The sequence below is a fragment of the Myotis lucifugus genome, unplaced genomic scaffold (assembly GCF_000147115.1).
Source record: "Myotis lucifugus unplaced genomic scaffold, Myoluc2.0 scaffold_0, whole genome shotgun sequence".
In the NCBI taxonomy this organism is placed as follows: Eukaryota; Metazoa; Chordata; class Mammalia; order Chiroptera; family Vespertilionidae; genus Myotis; species Myotis lucifugus.
Genome location: NW_005871048.1, coordinates 35,052,221 through 35,075,633, shown reverse-complemented (window position 1 = coordinate 35,075,633; position 23,413 = coordinate 35,052,221). Strand labels below are relative to the sequence as shown.

Sequence of the window (23,413 nt, the reverse complement as noted above, 5' to 3'; positions counted from 1 at the left end):
AAGGTTAAATATATTGAATAAATCATTTTTTTTTCATGGCACCTGGAAGAAAATCAATCATGAGCCACCTGTCCCTTTGACTCAAGTCCAGATGTTATTTATCGACTGTTCTGTATCACACGTTTAAGGAGCTCCTGCCAGCTATTAATATATCTGATGTTATTATTGTGTTGATGTTGATTCAATGATTTGCCTTTCAGCAGTATTTTTCTGTATTGTTTGGTTTGGTTTGTCTGTTCAGGAATTATTCAATAAAGGTGGTTTTAAAAAGTCAGACCTTAATCTGAAAGTAGGAAGTAATTGAATTACAGATAGTTTGGAAAGTTTGCATTGTTTTGCTTTGGTTGTATCTATTATCACTTTTACTAAATACCCTTAGCAGGCTTTAAAATCCATTGAGGTGGGTTTTTAAAAAATTCTTTTAAACTTTGAGGGATTCTATTTTCTATGAAATGGACTACAATTTATCTCTAATTGTGTGTTAGTATTTGTGTTATTTACTGTTAAGGATGCTATAAGGTCTATTTCAGTGTGGTATGTATGTGCATGTGTGTGTGCAAATGCACATGTGCACAGTTTCAATCTTAAATGACTTTTTTTTTGAGGACTAGAAAAAATAAATTATCTAGATTCTCTGAAAGGCCTCTTCAGAATAAGGGCATTAGCTAATCTTAAATGTCAGTCATGAGAATTTAGTAATTGAAATAACAGAAGTTTTATTATAAACTAGAGGCTCAGTGCATGACATTCGTGCACTGCGGGGGGGGGCCCCTCAGCCTGGCCTGCGCCCTCTTGCAGACAGGGAGCCCTTGAGGGATGTCCTACTTAGGGAGCGGGCCTAAGCCAGCAGTCAAACATCCTTAGCGCTGCCACAGAGGCAGGAGAGGCTCCCGCCACCACCGCTGCACTCACCAGCCGTCAGCCCGGCTTCTGGTTGAGTGTCTGCCCCCTGGTGGTCAGTGCGCATCATGGTGACCAGTCGTTCTGTTGTTCAGTCAATTTGCATATTACCCTTTTATTATTAAAAATTGATTCCAATTATTAGATAGTTAATGAATAGGATGCAAAATATATCATAGCAGTGGTCTGACACTGTCGTTCATTTTCCAAAATCTGTTCAAAGTTTGTTCAACAAATAAATGCATAAGTATCTGAGACAATAATAGGAAGATAATATAGCCATGTCACTGAAGGTCAAATGCTGTCTTCTCCATTTTTTGCCGTAGGATATTGGGCAATTTAATTAATCTCTCTTTGCCTCAGTTACATCTCCTTAAATTGTTTATCTTTTAGGGTTCTCCTGAAGGTTAAAGGAGCTAATGCTCACAAAAGCACATAAACTAGTGCCTGTGAGATTATGATATAAACTTTAAAAACCAAGATCCAGCCCTGGGTTGTGTTGCTAAGTGGTTAGAGTATCTGCCTGTACACCGAAGAGTCAGTTCAATTCCCAGTGAAGGGTATGTACCTGGGTTGCAGGTTCAATTCCCAGCCCTGGTCAGGGTGTATGCAGGAGGAACCAATTGATGTGTCTCACATTGATGTTTCTCTCTCTCTCTTTCTCTCTCTCTCTCTCTCTCTCTCTCTCTCTCTGCTCCCACCCTCCTTTCCACTATCTCTAAAAATCAATGGAGCCCTAGCCGGTTTGGCTCAGTGGATAGAGCATCAGCCTGCAGACTAAAGGGTCCCGGGTTCAATTCCGGTCAAGGGCACATGCCTAGTTTGTGGACTCGATCCCCAGTAGGAGGCATGCAGGAGGCAGCCGATCAATGCTTCTCTCTCATCATTGATGTTTCTATCTCTCTCTCCCTCTCCCTTCTTCTCTGAAATCAATAAAAATATATATTTTTAAAAATCAATGGAACAAATATCCTCGAGTGAGGATTAACAAAAACCCCCCACCAAGATCCAAATGTTAGAATGAGTTTCTATTTTTGATAACGTAAAATATATATGAAATTTAGTAAAAGATCAAGCCACTCCAAATTGACATTTTGTAGAGAACCCATTATGCAGATTCAACATTGTCTTGTAGAAATGTGAATCAAGAAAATTAAATAAAGGAGACTGAATTCAATGCACTGAGAATGAGCCATGGGCTTCTCCGGTACCTTGAGCATTCCCACACTCAGAATCATGTACTTTCAGTGTTCTTTGAAATTGTAACATAGGGTCTAGCAATACTTATATCTTCTCAAATGTCTAACCCAATAACCTGGAAATTGCTCTTCATTCTTTTTCACTACTGAGTGGAATTAAGATTAATGGCATTATATCATCAAAGAGACAAGAGATAAAAAATGCTGGTGTGAACATGGAGAAAAGGGAGCCCTTGTGTGCTATTGGTGGGATTGTAATTTAGTGCAGCCATTATGGAAAACAGTATGGAGGTTCCCCAAAAAATTACAAATAGAACTACCATATGATCCAGCAATTCCACCCATGGGAAAGTTGGAACTTACTGCCTTTCCCCATCCATTCCCTTTCCGGATTTCAGTTTTTACGATGCTGAATCCACTGCTGTGTCCTGACCATGCCACCCTGAGAAGCTAAACACTGAGAGCTGTTTCGCCTTTCAGGCCTCAGTTTCCCTTTCTGTAAAATGATGGGAGACCCAGGTCCTCTGAAAGATCTCCTCTGGCTTTGCTTCCACCCTGTCAGTCCCATGAGTACAATCCCTCTGCTGCAATTACTTGCTCATGTACTTCTCTAAGCGTTCTGCCTTGAGCTTTTCCCATCCTTCTTTACACTTCAAATTTAATTACTGCCTTTGTTCTTTGCCAGTTTGCTCCCACCTTTGCCACCTCTCTCATTCACTCCCCTCTTGCCTGCTCCCTTCAATGGAATCAAGCCTTCTCCCACCCTCTGCTCCCCAGTCCCATGCCCTCCCCAGGATGGTTTCCATGCTATTTTGAGGCCCCAATAGCTGCCTACTCTCTCTGTCAAGCAGCCTCACCTAACACTCACCTAAACAGATGGAATCTGGGCATGGAAGCTTTGAGCCCTTTACCACCTGTACACCTTTAGATCTTTATTAAAAAGTAGATGCTATTTGGAATATTTAGATGTTAATGTGAACGTTTTGTGACTCACAATCATAGTTTTACAATTTTGTATCTTTGAAGAATTTACTGCTTTTCTGTTTACTTTATTCTGTGCTCATTAAAAAAATATCATGGAACCTAAAAAATGTATGGAAAAGAAAATAGGGCTGCCTGCAACCTCACCTCTTAGAGATGACCCACTGTTAATATTTGAGGGGTCAGGATGCATTGAATGGTTCTCAAGAGGCTGATCTGAGCCTCTCTAAGGCTGCATTTTGGGTAAATGGTAGGTTAAACCAATCGTAGAAATAATACTGGCTCAGGCCATTTCAGAAGTCAGAGGTAAGGTATTTGCACAAATCTTAGTATTTTTGGGTTTCATATTTAATTTATGTTGGAATTTTATTTGTGGGGAGAGGGAGGTCATTATTAGGGTGAAATTATATAAAGTCTATGCAGAGCTTCTCACATGGAATGGAAGATAGTTTTACTCACAAGAATGCCCTGGGTATAGACTTTATGTGGTTTCTTTTCCATTTAGATTCCACAAAGAATTTTTGTTGCACTGTTCAAATGTAACCTGAAGGTGAAGGATTAAGCAAGCAAGCAAGCAACAAACAAACAAACAAACAAACAAAGAAAAAAACCCCAAAAGAAAACCAAAACTCATAGATACAGACAACAGCATGGTGATTTCCAGAAGGGAAGAGGGCTGGGGGGAGGTAGACAAGGGGGGATAAATTATGATGGAAGGAGACTTGACTTTGGGTGGTAAATACACAATGCAATATGCAGATGATGTATGCAGAATTGTACACCTGAAACCTATATACTTTTATTAAGCAATGTCACTCAATAAATTTAAATAAAAAATAAAATAAAGTAAATAAAAATAAATATAATCTGAAATAGCTGTCCTTTAAAAATAGTCCTTAAGTTAACTAGATTGTGTTAAATTGTATAATTTGTATATTGTTATAATATACACGTATTGCATATTCAATTTTTTAAATACTATGTAAATTCTATCAATATACTATCTTCCTTCAGTGCTTCAGGAAGAATAAACTCTTTATGCTTTTTACTATGTTATTTTAGTACCATACTAGAGGCCCAGTGCATGAATTCGTGCATGGGTGGGGTCTGCCCAGCCTGGCCCCAATCAGTGGGGATCAGGGCTGGGCCTGTTGGAAGGAGAAGATGGTGGGAGGTTGGCTGGCTGGCCTGGCCAATCGGGGCAATCATGGGTGGAGCCGGCTGAGGGGAGGGGCTGCAGGAGGTTGGCCAGCTGGCCCCACCCCCTGATCTGGCCAGTTTCCTGGGTTCGCTGGCCACAGCGGGCTTCATAGCGACTGGTGGTTTCGGTCATCACGGCATTCCGGTTGCTGGCTTTTTATATATATAGATGTGATTATACAATATGTATCTTACTGTTAAATCAATCAGTTGATTGAGATTCAATCCTCATTCTTTGAATTCAGTTTGTCTTTCTTTCAAACTTATTTTCCAGCTTAGAGATGAGTAATCAAATCTGAAGTGTTCTATAAAAATAGTAGGAATTAGTGTGACTCTTAAAGCACAATATATTGTTTCTTCTACTCAGAATGTAGGAAATTTACTTGTTCCAATGGTGCATCCAGTGAATCATTGGTATTTATTGCATCAGGAAGGGCTCTCACCTCACAGAATTTTAATTGCTGTGTATTCTCCACTTTCCTGATCACCAGGTTCTCTTATTCAAGTACCTTCCGTTGAGAAGGGGAAGCTTAGTAAAGTTCGCCTGGGTTCATTGTCTTTGAAAAAGGAAGGAGAAAGACAATGCTTCTTATTTACAAAACACTTTTTAATTTGCACAAGAAGTTCAGGAGGAAAGCTGCATCTGCTCAAGGTACTGGTTTTACATAATTATTCTATTTATGTTTCAAGAGGCATTCAGGTTAATTTAATTCTGACTTTCCCATGCCTGGTATCACAAAACATTATCACAATTGCAGAGTGACATTTACTATGTTGTCACTTGGATCTACAGTAACAGAAATTTAAATGTGCATTACCATTAAGAAGTGCCGTTAAGATCCTAACTTGGACAAAATTATTACTAGTTGATGACTACTGAGCTATAAAAATCTTGTCAAATTGTTGCAGTGTTTATTTTTGTTAATAAAGTTTTATTGAACACGGCCATAGTCACTTGTTTACATTTTATCTGCGGCTGCTTTCATGCTTCTTAAAATGGCAGATTTGAGTAGCTGCAATAGAAATCAGATGGCTTGCAAAACCTCAAAGATTTACTTTCTGGCCCTTGACAGAAATTATTTGCCTATCTATACCTTCTGTTATTAGTGCCTGAAATTATTGGCTTTCTACTGCTCCAATCACCTCCTGGTTGATGAGCTCAGCCTTTGCTGAGCTGCACTCTCAAGGGCCCCTAAGGACCATCTAGTTGCCATAGACTGACTTGCTAAATTTTATAAACATTGGGAGTGAGAGCGGTTTGGGGAGAAGAATCATGAAGTTAAATGAGCTCAATTACTTTTACGCATGTAAATTTCATTTTGGAATGTATAAAAACTTATTTATGATGTAGAATTGCTATGCTTTCTGCTGTGGCAACTTGAGAATAAGATTTGCAAATCAGAGCTTCTGAACCTATGCATGATTCTCAAGTCTCTTAATGGAAAATTGGCTTTTTCCAGACAGGTGGGGTTCTCTCTCTAATAGAATGTACCTTGATTGAAGAGTCAGATGCAAGCGATGATGACTGTAAGTCACATTCTATCACTTAGAATTACATTAGAATTAAAAATTCCTATGGTTTTTAAATTTTTTTGTAGCTAAGAAAAGCTATGTAAGGAGGCAGTAGAGATGCTGAGAATAAACTCCCTGAAGTCATTTCTATATGAAAAATTCTGTTGAACCATCTAACCTGTAAACATTGTTAAACCATCTTTGGGAATTCACGTTTTACTGAATTTGTCTCACAATAATGACTTTTCAGTGTCAGGCAGAGAAGAAAGGAATTATATTAGAGCGTTAGAACTCTGTAGATTACGGAAATTAAAACACAAAACAAAACAAACTATGAAATGAGAAGGAGACCAGGATTGTAGCCCTGAGTAACCTACTGACCTCAGCTTGTTTACCTGCTTATGAGCTTAGCAAAGCCTCCCCCGTGCTGGAGAAGTGCCATATCGCTGAAATGAGATTCTGAACTTGGACACTGATCATATTACTAGAACTACGTGAAAGCAGCTATTACTCAGATTTTGCATTCACACCTAATTGTTTGGTTTATGTGTGTTGAAGCCAAAGGTTCTGGGCAAGTGTTTGGACACCTGGACTTTAAAATAGTGGTGGAACCCCCTGGTGCCGCCCCTTTCACTGTAGTCTTGCTAGCACCTTCACGCCAGGAGAAAGCTGCCTGGATGAGCGACATTAGTCAGGTAAGCAAGTGGCTTTTGCCATAGTTTATTTTCTTGTTTTGTTTTTACATTTCACAACATTAACTTTTGGAGAAGATTTATTAGAGTTAATTTATTTTTATTTAAAAAGTGCATCTAGTTGCTGTGTGTTACCACTATGTATCTTGAAATGCTTGAATCATTCATTGTTTGTTGTTCTTGTTATGGTTAAAATTTACATTAAATGTAGCAATTGCATTTTAGTTCCTGGGCATTTTGTACAATCTTTAAATGTAATCACTAGTGTTGAATGGAGTTAAAATATCCCTGTTAATCTCCAGTGACCCCATAGTTTTTTTTTCCTTATTTGTTTCTGAAGTAGGAAAATGGTGAGAAACACAAAATCAGCTAACAAGGGCTATGGCGAGAAATCACAAAGGAAGGAATTGCATCAGACAAGAGATACTGTCTGTAGTGTGGAATCTGAAAATGAGCTCCTGTATTCCATATGGAAAATAATAGGAAACAAATTTGCTTATTTTTCCTTTATCGGCAATATCCAGTTAGATAATTGTTGTATTTATGTAGGATTTGGAAATATATCAAAATTAGTCATGATTGTGCTGACGAGGATGTGGAGAAAAGGGAACCCTAGTACACTGCTGGTGGGGATGCAGACTGATGCAACCATTATGGAAAACAGTATGGAGTTTCCTCAAAAAGTTAAATATGGAACTGCCATTTGACCCAATGATCCCACTTCTAGAAATATATCCTAAGAAACCCAAAGCACCAATCAGAAAGAATATATGCACCCCTATGTTCATAGCAGCACAATTTACAATAGCTAAGATCTGGAAACAGCCCAAGTGACCATCAGTAGATGAGTAGATAAAAAAAGCTGTGGTAGATTTATACCATGGAATACTATGCAGCAGGGAAAAAGAAGAATCTCTTACCCTTTGAGACAGCATGGAGGGACCTGGAGAGTATTATGCTAAGTGAAATAAGCCAGTCAGAGAAAGACAAGTATCACATGATCTCACTCATATGTGGAATCTAATGAACAAAATAAACTGTTGAACAAAATAGACATAGAGACATAGAAGCATGGAACAGACTGTCGAATCTTAGAGGGAAGGCAGGGGTGGATTGGTGGGTTGGTGGGTGGGTGGGTGGGGAGAGATCAATCAAAGAACTTGTATGCATATATGCATAACCCACAGACACAGAAAATAGGGTGGTGGAAGCCTGAAGTGGGGGTGGGGCGGGCTATCATGGGGCAATGGGGGAATCAGGGGGACATAGGTAATACTTTCAACAATAAAGACATAAAAAATTAGTCAGGATTGGACTTGGGCATTTTTATACCCAAGCTCTTCACTCTATTAACCAATACAGGAGAAAAATGTTTGTGTAAGGAAAATATTAAAAGAAGGCTTGATAATTATCTTTAAAGTTGTTAACTCAAGGAAGATTGGGCAAATGGAAAAGACATATACTACAGATTCTTTAGCCTCTTTTTTTCTGAAGAGTTCATAGTATTTATTACATAAGACTTAAGTAAAAATCTGAATTATATAATAGTTCTTTAAGTGCTTTTTTTCTGAGTAACTGAAAACTGAGGGAAAGTGGAAAGAGAATAACTGTGAAAAAGAATCATTTTTATACATCAAAGAAATTTTTCAGACTTAGTCTCATTTGACCTTTACAGCAGTGTACTGAAAGTAAACAGCAATATTATTCCCATTTCACAGGTGAGAAACCTGAGATTTGGAAGGCTAAATGTTTGTCCAAAGTTATATAACTGTGTTGAGTCAGGACTCAAATGTAATCCAGGTCTTTTATTAGCACTCTAAACATTCTTTATAGGAGTGCTGGATTTTTACTTATATACGCCCACAACTACTTTGATGGTGAATAGCTAGAAGTGAAGGTACTTTTTTGGCTAACGAAGGAATGAAAATCTGAGATCTTCTATATTTGCTTAATTATATCCTTGTGGTGATTTATTAATGCTTTCATTAACTCTATGTTCTATTAATACTTTAGTTTCTGTTTATAATGCATCTCTGACCTGAAGACACTCTGAATCATTCACGGATTCTGTGAATGTTTATCGTGCTATCACCATGTGCTGCCAGGTGTTGTGTAGGTGCCATGCTGTCAAGAAGACAGGCAGGCTAGTAAGGAACAAAAGGAAGTAGACAACTTAATGCAACAAAACTTTGTGAGTGTTATGAAGCCAAGGGGAGTAGGAAGAATGGGGAGAATAGCAATAGGCAAAGGTGTTTTTCTGGTTGCTTCTAGCTTCTAGCTTCCGATGTACCTGGGACTCCTGCAATACACAGTTGATAATAGCTTCAAGTGACCTTAGGGTGCCTGGTGAGGCATTATCAAAAGAGAAAGGCCCTTGGGGTGTGTGAATGGTTCTTTAAAGATAGGTACTCAATGCTTTGCCTGCCTCAAGCATTCAAGTGAGACTCTTGACTTAGATACATCTTGTGGCAGAAACGTACAACTTCCTCCTATTTCTCCAATTTGCTATGATTAGGATGTTAAATTGCATTTGAATATATCTACAATTGAACTGGAGAAGAACACTAACTGAAAGTTGTATCTTTTTGAGGGATGATATCGTCATTAAATGAAATTACTTTGTTTAGTAGAGCCTTGATATTATGTGGCTCTGACACTTAGGATTGCACTCATTCAGCAAATAAATTTATTCAGTGATGCTATATGCCAGCCACTGTTTAGGTACTTGTGATATATCATGCACAAAAGAGGCAATGATAACAAACAATTCCCCTGCTTGTGTAGCTTATAGTCTAGTGTAGGGAAGACTGAATTGAGCAGTAAACATAATGAATAACTACACACTATTTTTTAAATTTTATTTTTAAAAATATTTTTATTGATATTAGATTGGAAGAAAGAGGGAGAGAGAGATAGAAACATCAATGATGAGAATCATTGATTGGCTGCCTCCTGCTCACCCCCTACTGGGGATCAAGCTCGCAACCCGGGCATGTGCCCTTGACTGGAATTGAACCTGGGACCCTTCAGTCCTCAGGCCGACACCCTATCCACTGAGCCAAACCAGCTAGGGCTACATACTATTTATGTTAGAGGGTGATTGGGCAGGGTAAGAAGGTGATTGGGCTATGGGAGGTGTGTGGGTTGGTATAGTTATTCAATCGTAGTCATCTCATTCTGAAGATGACATCTAAACAACAACTTTAGCAGGTGATAGAAGTAACATGTAGATATGTGGTGAAGGTAAAGTTATTCCACACAGAGGGAACAGCCATTTCAAAAACTCCAGACCAGGAGGACACTGCATATATTGAGTAATAGCATGAAAGTCAGCGTGGCTGAGTAGAATGTGAGCGAGGGAAAAAGGAAGTTGTTAAGTGGAGTTGTTAAGTAAGCAATGGGATATAGAAGTTCAGTGTTTAGGTCCAGGCTCTGCCATTTAGGTGATAGTTCAGGCTGCGAAACTGTTGAGACCACCAGGGGATAACTAGATAGAAATGAGAAGAGGTCCATGGCCCCAACGAGAGATCAGGGAGAACATCAAAGAGGACTAAGAAGGAACCCCCAGTGCAGTCGGAGGATAGCTAAGAGAGCATGGTGTCCTGGAGGTCAACGAATAAAACATATCCAGGAAGGAGTGGTCACTTGTCAACTGCTACTAATGAGTGTCCTGCGATACTTAGTGAGTGTCCTGATGTGGGGGTTGAACGGTGAGTGGTAGGGAGGGAGTGCTCCACTGATGACTGAACCTGGCCTGCTGCCCAGCAGCCTGAATCTCAACTGGCTTTGTTCTCTGGTTAAAGCATTTTCATTTTCTGGGGGAAATTATGTGCTATACATACATTGATGGAATTTGTCAGTCTCCCAAGTATGTCTCTGGACATATTTATTATTAATAAGTTGAATCTATTGAATGCTTAAAATGTACTGTTTAATATTTTATGATGTACTAGTATATGTAAAAATATGGACACAAAAGGGAACTAAAAATTACTTCCAACACCCAGAACACTAAATAAATGTTTATCAAAGTATTGTCACAGATCACTCTGTTAGGATTACCTGGAGGCTTTTTAAAAATGCAGATTCCTGAACCCCCATTCCAGATACCCCCAAGGTTTAACAAGCTCCAAGATCATTTTAGTACAATTAAATTAGAAAACCTTTACCCTGAAAGTCAACTGTTTCCATCTCTAAATCCTCCACAGTCTTGCTATAGAGAAATAATTTTGCAGTTTGGCTCTCAATGTAAATATGTATAACTTTTGCTTTTTGCCTCATATACGTCTTTCTATAGATATGCAAATTCTTCATATTGGTGTCTTCTAATATATATGTCAAAATATATATGTCAGAATTTGTATATATAGGTATATTCTACCACATTAATGTACCACTTTTTTAGATTTTTTCAAATATTTGGCATATCATATAGGCAGTTTCCTGGTTTTGGTATTAATAAATGCTGTGGTGCTAAACATCTTTGAAAAGTTTTTTTCCCTTTCAAGATCCCTGGCTGTGTATCTTTCCCACAGTAGGTGAGGCTGGTACAGGTCCCTGATCACTTTCATGATTTCATAATTCATGACTCAACAGACTACCAAAATGCTTCAAGAAATATATAACTCTTCATTTCACTACATCATCAGTAAGGGATCTATGCAGCTTTCTTTTAAGTCCTGCCACATTTATCATATTTTCCTATTTAATGGAAAAGCGGTATTGCTTTCTACTGGTTTTAGTTTACATGTCTGTAATTATCAATGAGATGAACATTTCCCACTATTTCTATTTCTTGTCCATTCATGCCAAATGGACATTTATTCATTTTAGCTCTCCTTAGAGACTAGGGAAATGAACATTTTCTTTCAATTCCTATTATGACTATGTTTTCTATTATATTGTCTTTTTATTTGTCATCCTTTTTTTGCTAAATCTTAATATTTTTGTGAATTGATTTGAAGTCACTGTGCTAGGCTATCGTGTTACATTAAGCACATGTGGCTATGATTTCAGATAATCAAGTGGCTCTAGGGTATTGACACAATCCCAGTTTCACACAAAACACTCTGTTCAAAACTATAGGCTAAGCCAGGCCTCCGTCTCTGAAGCTGTAATTTTTAGAAGTTACAATTGCTTCAATGATTACTTGCACTTTTAGCTACACCAGTAAGGCCATTATTAACCCTTGACGCCTCCAACAAAACTCACAAGTGGCTAATGGTCTTGACCAATAATTATTCCCTTTTTCATCTATTTATAGAAAAAAAACTTGAGACTGGAGATTTGACCATTCATTTCAATATAGTGCATTCATTTGTGCTTGTCTTGCTGTCATACAATAATGGTGTCTTAAACACATTTTTCTGTAATTATGGGTATTAACTAAAATGCAGAATTAAAATTCACCTCTGAGCTTCTCGATTTGGGCAGATGTGTCAAAATATAGACCCATTTAGACTAATTTGTAGCATGCTGACATGCTTTTTTCCCCTTAAAATAGTTTCTCTGAAATCAATAGGAAATTTTCTATTTTAACAAGAAGGTGAATTAAAAAAGAAAAACTTAATCTAACCTTTCTTCCCTCTACCTAGATGTATTAATAAGGTAAAAAACATGATGACATAGTAGACTACTGACCTTTGAATAGATATTGCCTGAAGCAAACCCCTCAAACACTCTGCTGGAGAAGTCACTGTCAAGGACCAGCTGCATCACAATTACTTGGGGCTTTTGTGAACACACTATTCCCAGCCCCAGCCTACTTAGAGTCATCACTGCTGAACTCGTGTATCCATGGCCCAGGAATCTGCTCTTGTTAACCTCGTGATCTCAAGGTTTACTGTAGTTCACATAGGTTCAACGTTGCCCTTAAAGATAAGCGACACTTTGCTTATTTTCATGTATTTCTTTTTAAAAAAATATATATTTTATTGACTTTTTACAGAGAGGAAGGGAGAGGGACAGAGAGTCAGAAACATTGATGAGAGAGAAACATCAATCAGCTGCCTCCTGCACACCCCCCACTGGGTATGTACCCGCAACCAAGGTACATGCCCCTGACCGGAATCGAGCCCAGGACCCTTGAGTCCGCAGGCTGACGCTCTATCCACTGAGCCAAACCGGGTAGGGCTCATGTATTTCTTGAATGAGTGAATTGAATTCATTTTCTCAAGGCACAAACTCTTCTCTCCAACACTACCAAATACATGCTTATGTAATCATGAGTATTTACCACTCCTGCCAATAAAAACATTTGCTCACTTGCGTGCGTGCACACACACACATGCACACACATGTGTACGAGCTTTTTGAAAGTTCATGTTACATCACTTTGCTTTTACAAAAGACCTATATTGTTTCAAGGTGCTGTAGTGTAAGGAAGTGAATTGAAGAGGACTTAAAAATATTCCATTTTATTTTCAGAGTTGGCATCCTCTGTACCTGGTCATTGAAATAATGGCATGCGACATGAGGGAACAATTTTTTTTAAGGAAAAAACAAATATGAATATGGCTGATATACTAAGTAGACTGAATAGTCAAGTGATGGCAGTGATCTGAAGTTTCTTATATGCATATTCACTCTTTCATTAGATGTTGGGGTTTAGGGTGAACTCATAGTTGACGATCTATGTGAAGTCACTTGGCAATCAGCTTCTCCACACCATTTAATTGCAGTCATAAAGCCCCACGTGGTGTTTTAGTTGCTAGAAGTAATTTTTGATTTTAAAATTGTTTACATCTTTTGTATTTTCTGCTTTCCCCCCAAAGGGAATATGTATAATTCAAAATAAATCCCCTCTAACCCAAAATAATTGCAAAGAGAAATTTTTAAGGAAATATATTTTATTGATTTTTTACAGAGAGGAAGGGAGAGGGATAGAGAGTTAGAAACATCGATGAGAGAGAAACATCGATCAGCTGCCTCCTGCACACCCTCTACTGGAGATGTGCCCGCAACCAAGGTACATGCCCTTGACCGGAATCGAACCTGGGACCCTTGAGTCCGCAGGCTGATGCTGTATCCACTGAGCCAAACCAGTTAGGGAACAAAGAGAAATTTTAATTGATAAAGCATACATATAAAATAAAGAAGGCAGAGAAAATGAGCATAAGTTCCTTTTAGAAAGAAAAGAGAAAAAGATGAACAGAGTTTGATGTATGCCAGAAACAGGAGAAATTACACCATACATCCTCACCAAACCAACATGGTGCCAACAGAAACTAGTAAAATGTGGGAATTTATTGGCAAAACAAACAAACAAACAAACAAACAAAAACACCAGGAAACAGGCACAGAGCTTGCTAGTGAAAGGGAAGATAATTTATTCTAAGGAAGCCACCATATCTCCTCTGCCTGCCACACACCACCCATAGGGCAGAGAATGAACACAGCAGAGGGAGTCCCATGAGAACGTACTAAACCTCTCAGTAAGTGCCGCACCTGCCAGAGAACTGTGACAATGTGACGTCAGAAACCTTGGGAAACACATTGCAGGAAAACATAGTCCTTATACCTACTCTCAGGTATTGACCAGGTGTACAGTTTTGGTATCTAGACATTGAATCTGTTCATCAATTGTAATGTTTACCTGCCACTGTGGGTACACCTGTGCGCTCACACATGCGTGTGTGTGTGTGGGGTGGGGGTGGGGATGAGAGAAGGGAGGGAGGGAGAGAGAGAGGTGAGAAACTAAATTGTTTTGTGGCTATAAACAATTCTGGGAATATATGATCTGCCTAGGTTTTCATGTGGGTTGTAATTGTCTATTTTTTAATTTCACAGTGTGTGGACAATATACGGTGTAATGGTTTAATGACTATAGTGTTTGAAGAGAATTCCAAAGTCACTGTGCCACATATGATTAAGTAAGTGGTGTAATACTTTCCCTTGCATTTTAATCAAGATCAAATTGGTAGAGAATGTGAAACCATGAATAAAATATTGCTTCAGTAGCATTCTGCTTCATATTGTGAATGTTTCTTGACAGTAATATGATAATTCATGACATGCTAATATAAATAAGACTATCAGAATGGTTTTTCAGATGTATAGTTTATTGACTCACAGCATAGAAACATTGTTTTTCATACTGTGACATATGCCTTCACTCAGGAAAACTTACTGAGATTTTCAAGTTCAGTATAAGAAGTTGTGACAGCCAGATGTATCCAAGGTCAGAGGTTGGGTCAAGGTATGGCAGATGCTTTGGTGTCTTCCCAGTGGGTGTGAATCTTATCCCTCAGATTTGGTTATAGAAGTGTGTTTAGATTTTCAAAAACACCTAATAGGAATCATATGGCTGTTCCATGGTACCATCTACCCACTGCCTGTGCATGGATCTGTCCTAGAGGCTGTTTCCCAGAGCTGCCAGCCTGCTCTCTGTTTTCTTAACAAAGCAAATCCTATAATTTCAAGTGATCAATAGGGAAACTGCCATTTAAAAAGAGAAACTATATCAATAGCTATGTGCCATAGCTCTCTGTATTAATGCTTTCACCTCTATGTACTTTTGTCTTTCTAAATTCAGAAATTGTTTTGGGAATTTGTAGCTGACCCATTTGTTAATCTCATTCTTTTGGGTATTTTCATTCCAAATTCTAAGAATAAAATGTATTTATAAGAGCAGTTGTTTTATATTTTTAAAATTAAAAAATGTGTCTTCTATCCCTTTTTTGTGGACTCTGTTGGGGTCTGAGCTATTTTTGCTAAGGCAATAAATAACATTAACTTTCCTCTTCATAGGTAGTAGCTCTAATTAGCATGATTCTAATGGTAAAAATTTTAAAACATTAAATATTGTATTAGATGAAGGCAGAGTACATTATACTAGTGTCATAATTACTATAGAAAAAATGATGAAAGAATGATAGTATTTTAAATTACAAGAAAAATTTAAAGATATTTGCGGTAGGATTATTTTGAAACTCTAGGGCAAAGATTCCTTTAGTGTTCAGTCTCCTAGGTTTTTAGTTTAGTATAGTCTTTTTAGAACCAGATCAGTTAAAAATATGTGATGCTAAGATTAAAACCAAGCATGGACTATTAAGTCAAAAGGTCCAAATTTAGACTTAGTTTTATAATTCACATTATTGGGTTAGAATTTTATTATTAATTTTCTACTCATGGGATTCTTATTTTTATATTTCACAATATAATATCTACTATTGTTATTTGTTTAAAAAGTACTATCTTGAAGGTTAGACAGTCATGAAAGTCCACACTGCTTTAGAATGAGAATATGTCAGTTGGACATGGTAGCCTAAACCCCAGAGCAGTTGCATACCCACTATTTACATATTTTGTTGACTTTAAAAAATTAATACAGATAAAACTTCAGTTTTGCGCCTGACCGGTTATGGCTGGTACCCAAATGCATCTTCTATCCCCTGTGAAGGCAGTTTGACCAGCGTCCATGTCCAAGCTTGTTTGTGTAACTATCTCCCATACAGATCAAGACTTTCCTGCCTTTGGGTACAGAGGTGACACTTGAACGAGTAGGAACCGTTCTCCTGTAAGGACAGAAACCTGTATCTTGAGCTGTAAGGATTTTCTGATAGAGTCACACCTATTTTGATGCCATCTGTACTATACTAGAATTATAACCAAGGCAGTTTCATGTATTTCATATATTTCTTTCTTCTATTTTCCCTGCCTCATTGAGCCTGGCCCTCCTCAATCAGACAAAGGGGGATGATTTTGTAATTTCTATTTCTTATGACAGTCTCCTCCAAGGCCCTCTTTTACCCTAAATTCTGTATTCTGGCCTCCCTGTGCATCTCCTTGGCAGTATACCATGGGGGCGGGGGTGTGGGGGGGGCGAAGAATGACATTTTTCAGAGTTAAAAAAGTTATCCTATCTTCATTGTGTCTTGTTACTGACATGACATCACTTTGCAGGCACTCACTTCCTTTGAAAACTTCCTAATTATAATAGGTGATATGAGTTTGATGTTTTAAGATTTTTTTAAGTGTTTACCAAAAAGGAGTTATTATCATAAAAGGCTTAAGTAACAACATTATATCGTTCTTGGGAGTCCCTTAGGAAATAAAGACCTTGTTCAGTATAATAAAAGAAAATTAAATAATATCATAATATTCAATTTCTTTTCTTTACTTAAAATGAATGTGATTACAATTTTGAAGGACAGTGGTGTAATTAGTCAGTTTTATTTTAATTTCATGTTGGCTACAACATATTTTATCCTCCTAGTGTTTTGATTAAAGTAATTATAGTCAAAAGATGCAAATCTGCCCAGCCAGTGTAGCTCAGCGGTTGAGCATCGACCCAGGAACCAAGATTCTTGCTCAGGGCACATGTCTGGGTTTCAGGCTTGATCCCCTGTGGAGGGCATGCAGGAGGCAGCCAATCGATGATGTTTCTCTCTCATCAATGTTTCTATTTCTCTATCCTTCACCCTTCCTCTGTCTCTAAAACAATCAATAGAACATATTTTTAAAAAAGATACAAATCTCAAAGTACGATTAAAATGCAAGATCGTGACATTTATTAGGTGAAAATATCCCTTTAAGTGGTATTTTACATTTATGTATATAGGTTGAGGTTTGCTTTCCTTTAATAATAGTTAACCTCAACCTTCCTAGAAAGTAAGAGTTCTTTGGTGGAAAATGGTGGGAGAAAAAGTGATTACCTCAGTCAGGCATCTTTAGATAGACTGATTCATAAAAGTCTCTAAGGTCTTTTTCACAAGTGAGAAAATTAAGAACCAGAAAAGTATAGTTGGTTGAGGCTCACATAGTGAGTGGAAAAAAGAGCCATGCAGTTTTCAAGAATCCCCAAAGATGTGCATGTGCATTTTCAAGATCAGTAATGAGACTGAAACTAGCAGCCCGCCCTTAGTCAATTCCTCAGCAGGGCTGAGCAGCTCATTTAAAATGCCATTTCAGGCCTGCAAAGGAAATCCACCTGCACTGAGCTTACTTTGGGATGGGAAGTTTCCAAGAGCAAGCTAAGAAAGCTATTGATTCCTTTTTATCCCAAAGAAAATAAATATATAATTTGAAACCTCTCGAAGTGCTGAAAGGGATAATTAAGGGCACTCACACAACAAGCCAACTGACTCTTGGCAAGCAATTACCTCATTGAACATCACTGGCCCTGTAGCATATCTTTTAATCAAGTGGTGAAACCCAGGGCTCATTGACCGCCTGCTCTGAGATGCTGCAAGGAAAGGGAACACAGGATCTCAGAAGGGAATGTGAAAGCTCAGGGCAGTCCTGGCAAAGAGGGGCATTTCTCTGAGCCCCACTCGGATTCAACCTCTGCTTCGACGTTTTTTCCTCTTACCAACTTTGCTTCTCTGTGGGCCTCTTTTGCCCTTTTTGCAAATGCACACCACTGGCTGAGGGCTCTGAGCGAGGCAGAGGGACTTGAGGGCTGCTAAGAGCCCTCTCCTCAGTCTGCTCTCCACAGGCTCCCAGTGGATCAGCCCAGTCAGGTTGAGGAGCAACCAGAGGGGAGGTTTCATAGGATGAGAAGGAGCGGAGCCTCGAAGCAACCTCTACAAGGGTTCACAGCCGATGTTTCACCCATTACCTTTTTTATTGAGGTAAAATTGGTATATAACATTATATTAGTTTCCGGTATACATTATAATTTGATATTTGTATACACTACAAAATGATGCACCATAAGTCTAGTTACTACCCATCACCACACAATTGACCCCCTTTGCCCATTTTACTTTAAAAAATATGAAGACATTTTTAATACTGCAAAATAGTGAAAAGAAAGCCTTTTACACAACTTACGGATTAAACTGTACTCATAAAACAGATTGCCTTAAATGCATTAATAATCCAGGAAGAATGGAGTGAACTAAGTGTTCAGTTCAAGATGTTAAAGAATGACAAAATAAACTGCAAGGAAAGTGTAGGAAGGAAATAAGATCAGAACAGACATTAATAAATTAAAATATAGAAAAATAGTAGAATTGGTAAAGAGCCAATTCTAGAGGGGAAAATTCCTTATATTATCATCTATTAGTCAGTCTAGTCAAGAAATAAGGGGAAACACAAATACACAAAATTAGAAGTGAGAAAAAAAACACACACCACAGATATAGCAGTGATATCTGTCTCTTCCCCTCCCCTAACCCCTGTGGGGAGAATGCCATCCATTAAGTTTTTAAGGGCATTTTTGCTATTCTGATTTAAGGGCATAAGCAAAGCCCCTCCTAAATAGGGCTGTTGGCCTCATTTTCTTAATAAAACATGATTGAACTAGAGAGAGAAGGGAAGGGTAGCAGATTATGCCACCTCAAAATATGCCACTTAGTTATATTGATTATTTTGAGCAATAGGAACTTGAAAAACAGCTAACGCCAGAAGAGTCTTTTTCTAAACTCCTTTATCTGCCTAAAGACAGATCCTCCAAAAGGTACTTAATTGTCATAAATCCCTTCCCAGGGAGTTTCATCAAGCAGAGAGGATTCACCCTTATCACAGGAGAGGAGGCTAGACGTCAATACCACTCCCAGACACACTGTCACACACTATTTTATCTTCCCTCTATTCTTCTAGAGACCCATTCACCTTCCCCCCAGGTCATTTACTCCTCTTTAAGTGACCGCCATTCCTCCTCCCCTTTCCCTGTTAAGATGATGTTTCATCCTGAATCTAAGCTTTCTTCTTGGGTAATTCCCAGGTATCCATGTTAATAAAATTGTTTGTTTTTCTCTTGCTACTCTGTCCATTATTACCGGGGTCTCAGCCAAGAACTCAGAAGGGCAGAGGGAAATTATTTTTCCTCCGCTACAGAAGGAATCCACAACATGAATGAATGATTATTATCTTCACCACAATCAGTTCTGACCTTCCTAAATTATAATGGCATAGTCGATGTTTTTAAGGCCTGCCTTGTTTTCTGTAATGTGTCATATCAACATCTTTTATCAAATGCGGTGGGAGGCCCTTACCCAAGTGTGTGTTTACCGGCGCGTAAACACTCCGTGGTCGAGAGGCACGTGTCCTGGGTTTGTTCTCACGCTCCTGCTTTGTGCGCAGGTCTGATGCCCGTCTTCATAAAGACGACATCGACATTTGCTTCAGTAAAACACTCAACTCCTGCAAAGTGCCCCAGATCCGTTATGCCAGCGTGGAGCGCCTCTTGGAGCGGCTGACGGACTTGCGGTTTCTCAGTATCGATTTCCTCAACACCTTTCTGCACACCTATCGTATTTTCACAACGGCAGCCCAGGTGCTGGCGAAGCTTTCCGACATATACAAGAGGCCTTTTACCTCCATCCCGGTCAGGTAGGCCCGGGGTTTGCCTCTCATGAAAGTGTGGCCTCCTGGTTCCTGGGTCTCCCGCAGGTGAGCAGCCCGGCTCTGCAGAGCTGCCCTGAGGGTATTGTCTTGCCTTCGAACAGTAGAAGGGGGTAAGTAGAGGTCTCAGATAGGTCTCCAGGGAAGAATGTGAGAATCCTATAGTCCCCAACTGGCCTTGGCTTGCTCTGTGGTTACTTGGAAGCTAACTCCATTATTTGAGGTGTTTCTATTTTTTTTTTTTACAGTTGTGTTTTTCAAACTTGAATATGCACAAACTTTAATATGTTGTGCAATTGCAGGCTCTGATTGCAGGTCTGGAGTGGAGCCTGAGTCTGCATTTCTAAAAGCTGCCCAGAGACACCAATGCTACTTGTCTTTGGACCACAGTTTAGTAGCAGGGGATTAGACATGGCCTAAAAAGTGTCTGTGTCCCTTTGGCAAGTGTGTGGAATACAGGTGGCATTGAAATGAAGGAAACCCAGCAACAGACGTGCGATGATATTGTGGCCTTTTAATGTCGGGCACATGTTCTTGAATGACGTCGGGGGAATAATTTTCACTTGGCTACAATCTGTTAATAGCTTTTGCTCATATTTCCAGGTCACTGGAATTGTTTTTCGCCACCAGCCAGAACAGCAGAGGTGAACATCTGGTTGATGGCAAATCTCCACGCCTGTGTCGCAAATTCTCTTCCCCACCACCCCGAGCCGTGTCCAGAACATCCTCCCCAGTGAGGGCCAGAAAGCTGTCCTTGACTTCTCCCTTGAATTCAAGGATAGGAGCCTTGGACCTGACCACCGCCTCGGCGTCCAGCAGTCCCACCACCCCCCACAGCCCTGCTGCGTCCTCACCGCCGCACACTGGTAAAGTACCGTTGGATCTTAGCAGAAGCCTCTCTTCTCCAGAACAAAGCCGGGGATCTGTAGAAGAGCATGTAGATAACCCCCGCGTGGATCTGTGTAACAAGCTAAAACGAAGTATTCAAAGAGGTATTATCCAGCTGCCACACCCCGTGTTTGCTGGCCACCTGCTTCCCCACCGTTGCTTCTGGAACCCTAGTTCCCTCTTTTTATGACTTTCCTACTTCTGCATAGAATGTAGAATGTATGCAATGAGTAGTTAGAAGGAAACACTCCTATAGTTCCCTCTAGCTTTTGTGGAAAAGAGATCAAGGTTAGTTCTCTTGCTGCCTTCTATAGTAAAAGCTAACTGCGGTCTATGGAAGAATAGCATTATCTGAATGGTATTATTGGAAGGTTCTTCATGAAATATGATTAAGGCTGGTTGGGTAAAGAGCCTACCTAGCATGACACTCTGCATAGAGGTAGGTTGGGGACACCTTCACCATGAGTTTGGCGCTTAGAGCCTTCTTCTTCTGCAGTGTCTGCCTTAAGCACCTGTACTGCTTCCAGCCTCCCCTGCAAAGGATGATCTAGCCTGGAAGCATTAAGATGGTTTCTTCAGTTTAGTTACCAAGGCAACACTCCATGTTACAGTAGAGATATGGGAAGGAAAATCATATCTGAGACAGTGTTTATTGTCCTTGGCACCCAAAATGGTTTTTAAAAAGGTAGATTAAAAAAATAGTAAAATTTTTTAAAAAGGTAGATTCGATTATTTGTTTTCTGATTAAGTTCTCTAGTCTTCCTATCACACTTAGTAAAGTACATTCTCCCTGCCAAGGCCTTCAGACCCTATCAGACTTGGATACTATCTCCCTCTCAACCTCTGCTCCCTCATCTACTAGGCTATAGTCACATTGATTTCCTTTTTGTGTCTCAGAAACATCTCAATCATTTCTGCCTCAGGGCCTTGGCATCTGTTCTTCCCTCTACCTGGACAGTCTTTCCCCATCTAAGCTCCGTGAGGTTAGCAACTTTATCTATCTTGTTCACCTCTGTACATTCAGTGCCGTGGCCAGTGCCTGGCAGGTAGTAAATTTTTGTTAAATGAATGAATCAAGCAAAACTCTCAGTGAACTGTTTGAGGGTCTATGGCGTATCGCCTTACCTTCCTCAGCGTGGTACAGTGTAGATAGGGGTCGGAGGAGGTGACCCTTGTTGCTTCTGTAAATCCAGTATGTCTGTAATGTAAACAAAAAAAGGTTTCACAGCCAAATTAGCAAACAGCTTTATTTATTTATTTTTTGCTGTATAATAACTGATTTACTCCTGATAACAAAATAAAAATTGGGCAATTAATCAGACAATCTGTCCAAATTTCAAGGAGGATCACCCAGATGGAAGCAGAGACCCCTGCTTGTCTGTCTGCTTGAAGCTTCTATGTACTTTCTAGCTCCGATCATTAATATAAGCTTCCTGAGTGAAGTACTTAATGGAATTTTAACTGGAGTGGTTGTCATCATCAAAAGTAGCACCCTTTAAACAAGAAATTCTTTAATTAAATTGACAAGTTAGCAACTAAGGCGGAGGAAAGGAGGAAGATAATTAAAAAGTCATTAGAACAACAATTTTCAGCAGAATCATGATGGATTCTTCTCAGGAATAATGAGGCAGAACACAAGCTGACAAGCGCCCCTGGGGTTTGATCCAGCACCTGTTCCTGGGCACCTCCACAAATAGGATGACTTAGGAAGGCTTTCTCAGCCCCCCTCTGCGGCAGGGTGCCCTGAGAACTACAGGAGTTTCCCAGCACGTGGGGAGTTCTTTCCACTCCTTTATGGGATTGCAGTAAATAGAGGAGGAGAAATCTGAAGATAAGTCTAGTAGATTCTTGTGTTATTTTGAATTGGAAGAGCTTCAGGAATAAGCATGTGAGTGTCAGACACTTGTGGCTCTGAGGCTGTGGTTTGATTGCCTCTGGGGCTGGAATTAGAACATGGCAGGTGTGTTCAAGAATCATTGCTTCGCCTTCTCTGTGCCGGTTGCTGTGCCACAGTGTCCATGGTGGTAGATAAGATGGTGCCCTGGCCCCTTACACTCCAGTTATGTGGAGAAGATAGACATCACATAACTGGAAGGGCAGGTGGTACAGGATGTAGACAGAGTGCTCTGGAGGCTGAAAAGCACAGGAGATCATGTCCGGTTGAGTAGAACCAGGACATGTCACTGACATGAGCCAGAAGAATGGATAAGTGGGTTGGAAATGGGTGAACATATGAGCAAAGGGCTATTGTTAAACCCAACTGGTGAAAGCCATTTTTGAGGGCAGGAGACATCCTTGCTTCTGAAGGGACAGCTTTTATATATATACTAGAGGCTCAGTGCATGAATTTGTGCACGGGTGGGGTCCCTTGGCCTGGCTGGCGATCGGGGATGATCGGGGCCATCTGGCCAGGGGGAGGCACTGTGGGAGATTGGCTGGCTGTGGGAGCGCATTAACCACCAGGGGGCAGCTCCTGCATTTAGTGTCTGCCCCCTGGTGGTCAGTGCGTGTCATAGTGACCGGTCGACTGGTCGTTTGGTTGACCGGTCATAATGGTCACTTAGGCTTTTATATATGTATGCATGTGTGTGTATATATATATATATATATAAATTTTAAAGAGAAAGGTAGAGGGAGAGATAGAAACATCAATGATGAGAATCATATATATCAGCTACTTCCTGCATACCCCCCACCAGGGATTGAGCCCGCAATCCAGGCATGTGCCCTGACTGGGAATGGAAACGTGAC

At 39.7% G+C, this 23,413-nt stretch overlaps 1 protein-coding gene across 2 annotated transcripts in view; it reads left to right on the top strand.

The window, feature by feature from the left end:
• Positions 1–23,413, top strand: part of RASGRF2 (Ras protein specific guanine nucleotide releasing factor 2) — a 122,072-nt gene that overhangs the window by 26,753 nt on the left and 71,906 nt on the right. The window contains exons 9-14 of one of the 2 annotated variants that reach the window (XM_023750319.1): positions 4,772–4,932; positions 5,741–5,807; positions 6,351–6,487; positions 14,273–14,355; positions 19,514–19,762; positions 20,378–20,766. In XM_023750319.1, the coding sequence (XP_023606087.1) occupies positions 4,772–4,932; positions 5,741–5,807; positions 6,351–6,487; positions 14,273–14,355; positions 19,514–19,762; positions 20,378–20,766 (1,086 nt within the window). The remainder of the gene's footprint in view (positions 1–4,771; positions 4,933–5,740; positions 5,808–6,350; positions 6,488–14,272; positions 14,356–19,513; positions 19,763–20,377; positions 20,767–23,413) is intronic. The other variant, XM_023750310.1, reaches the window with a different exon arrangement.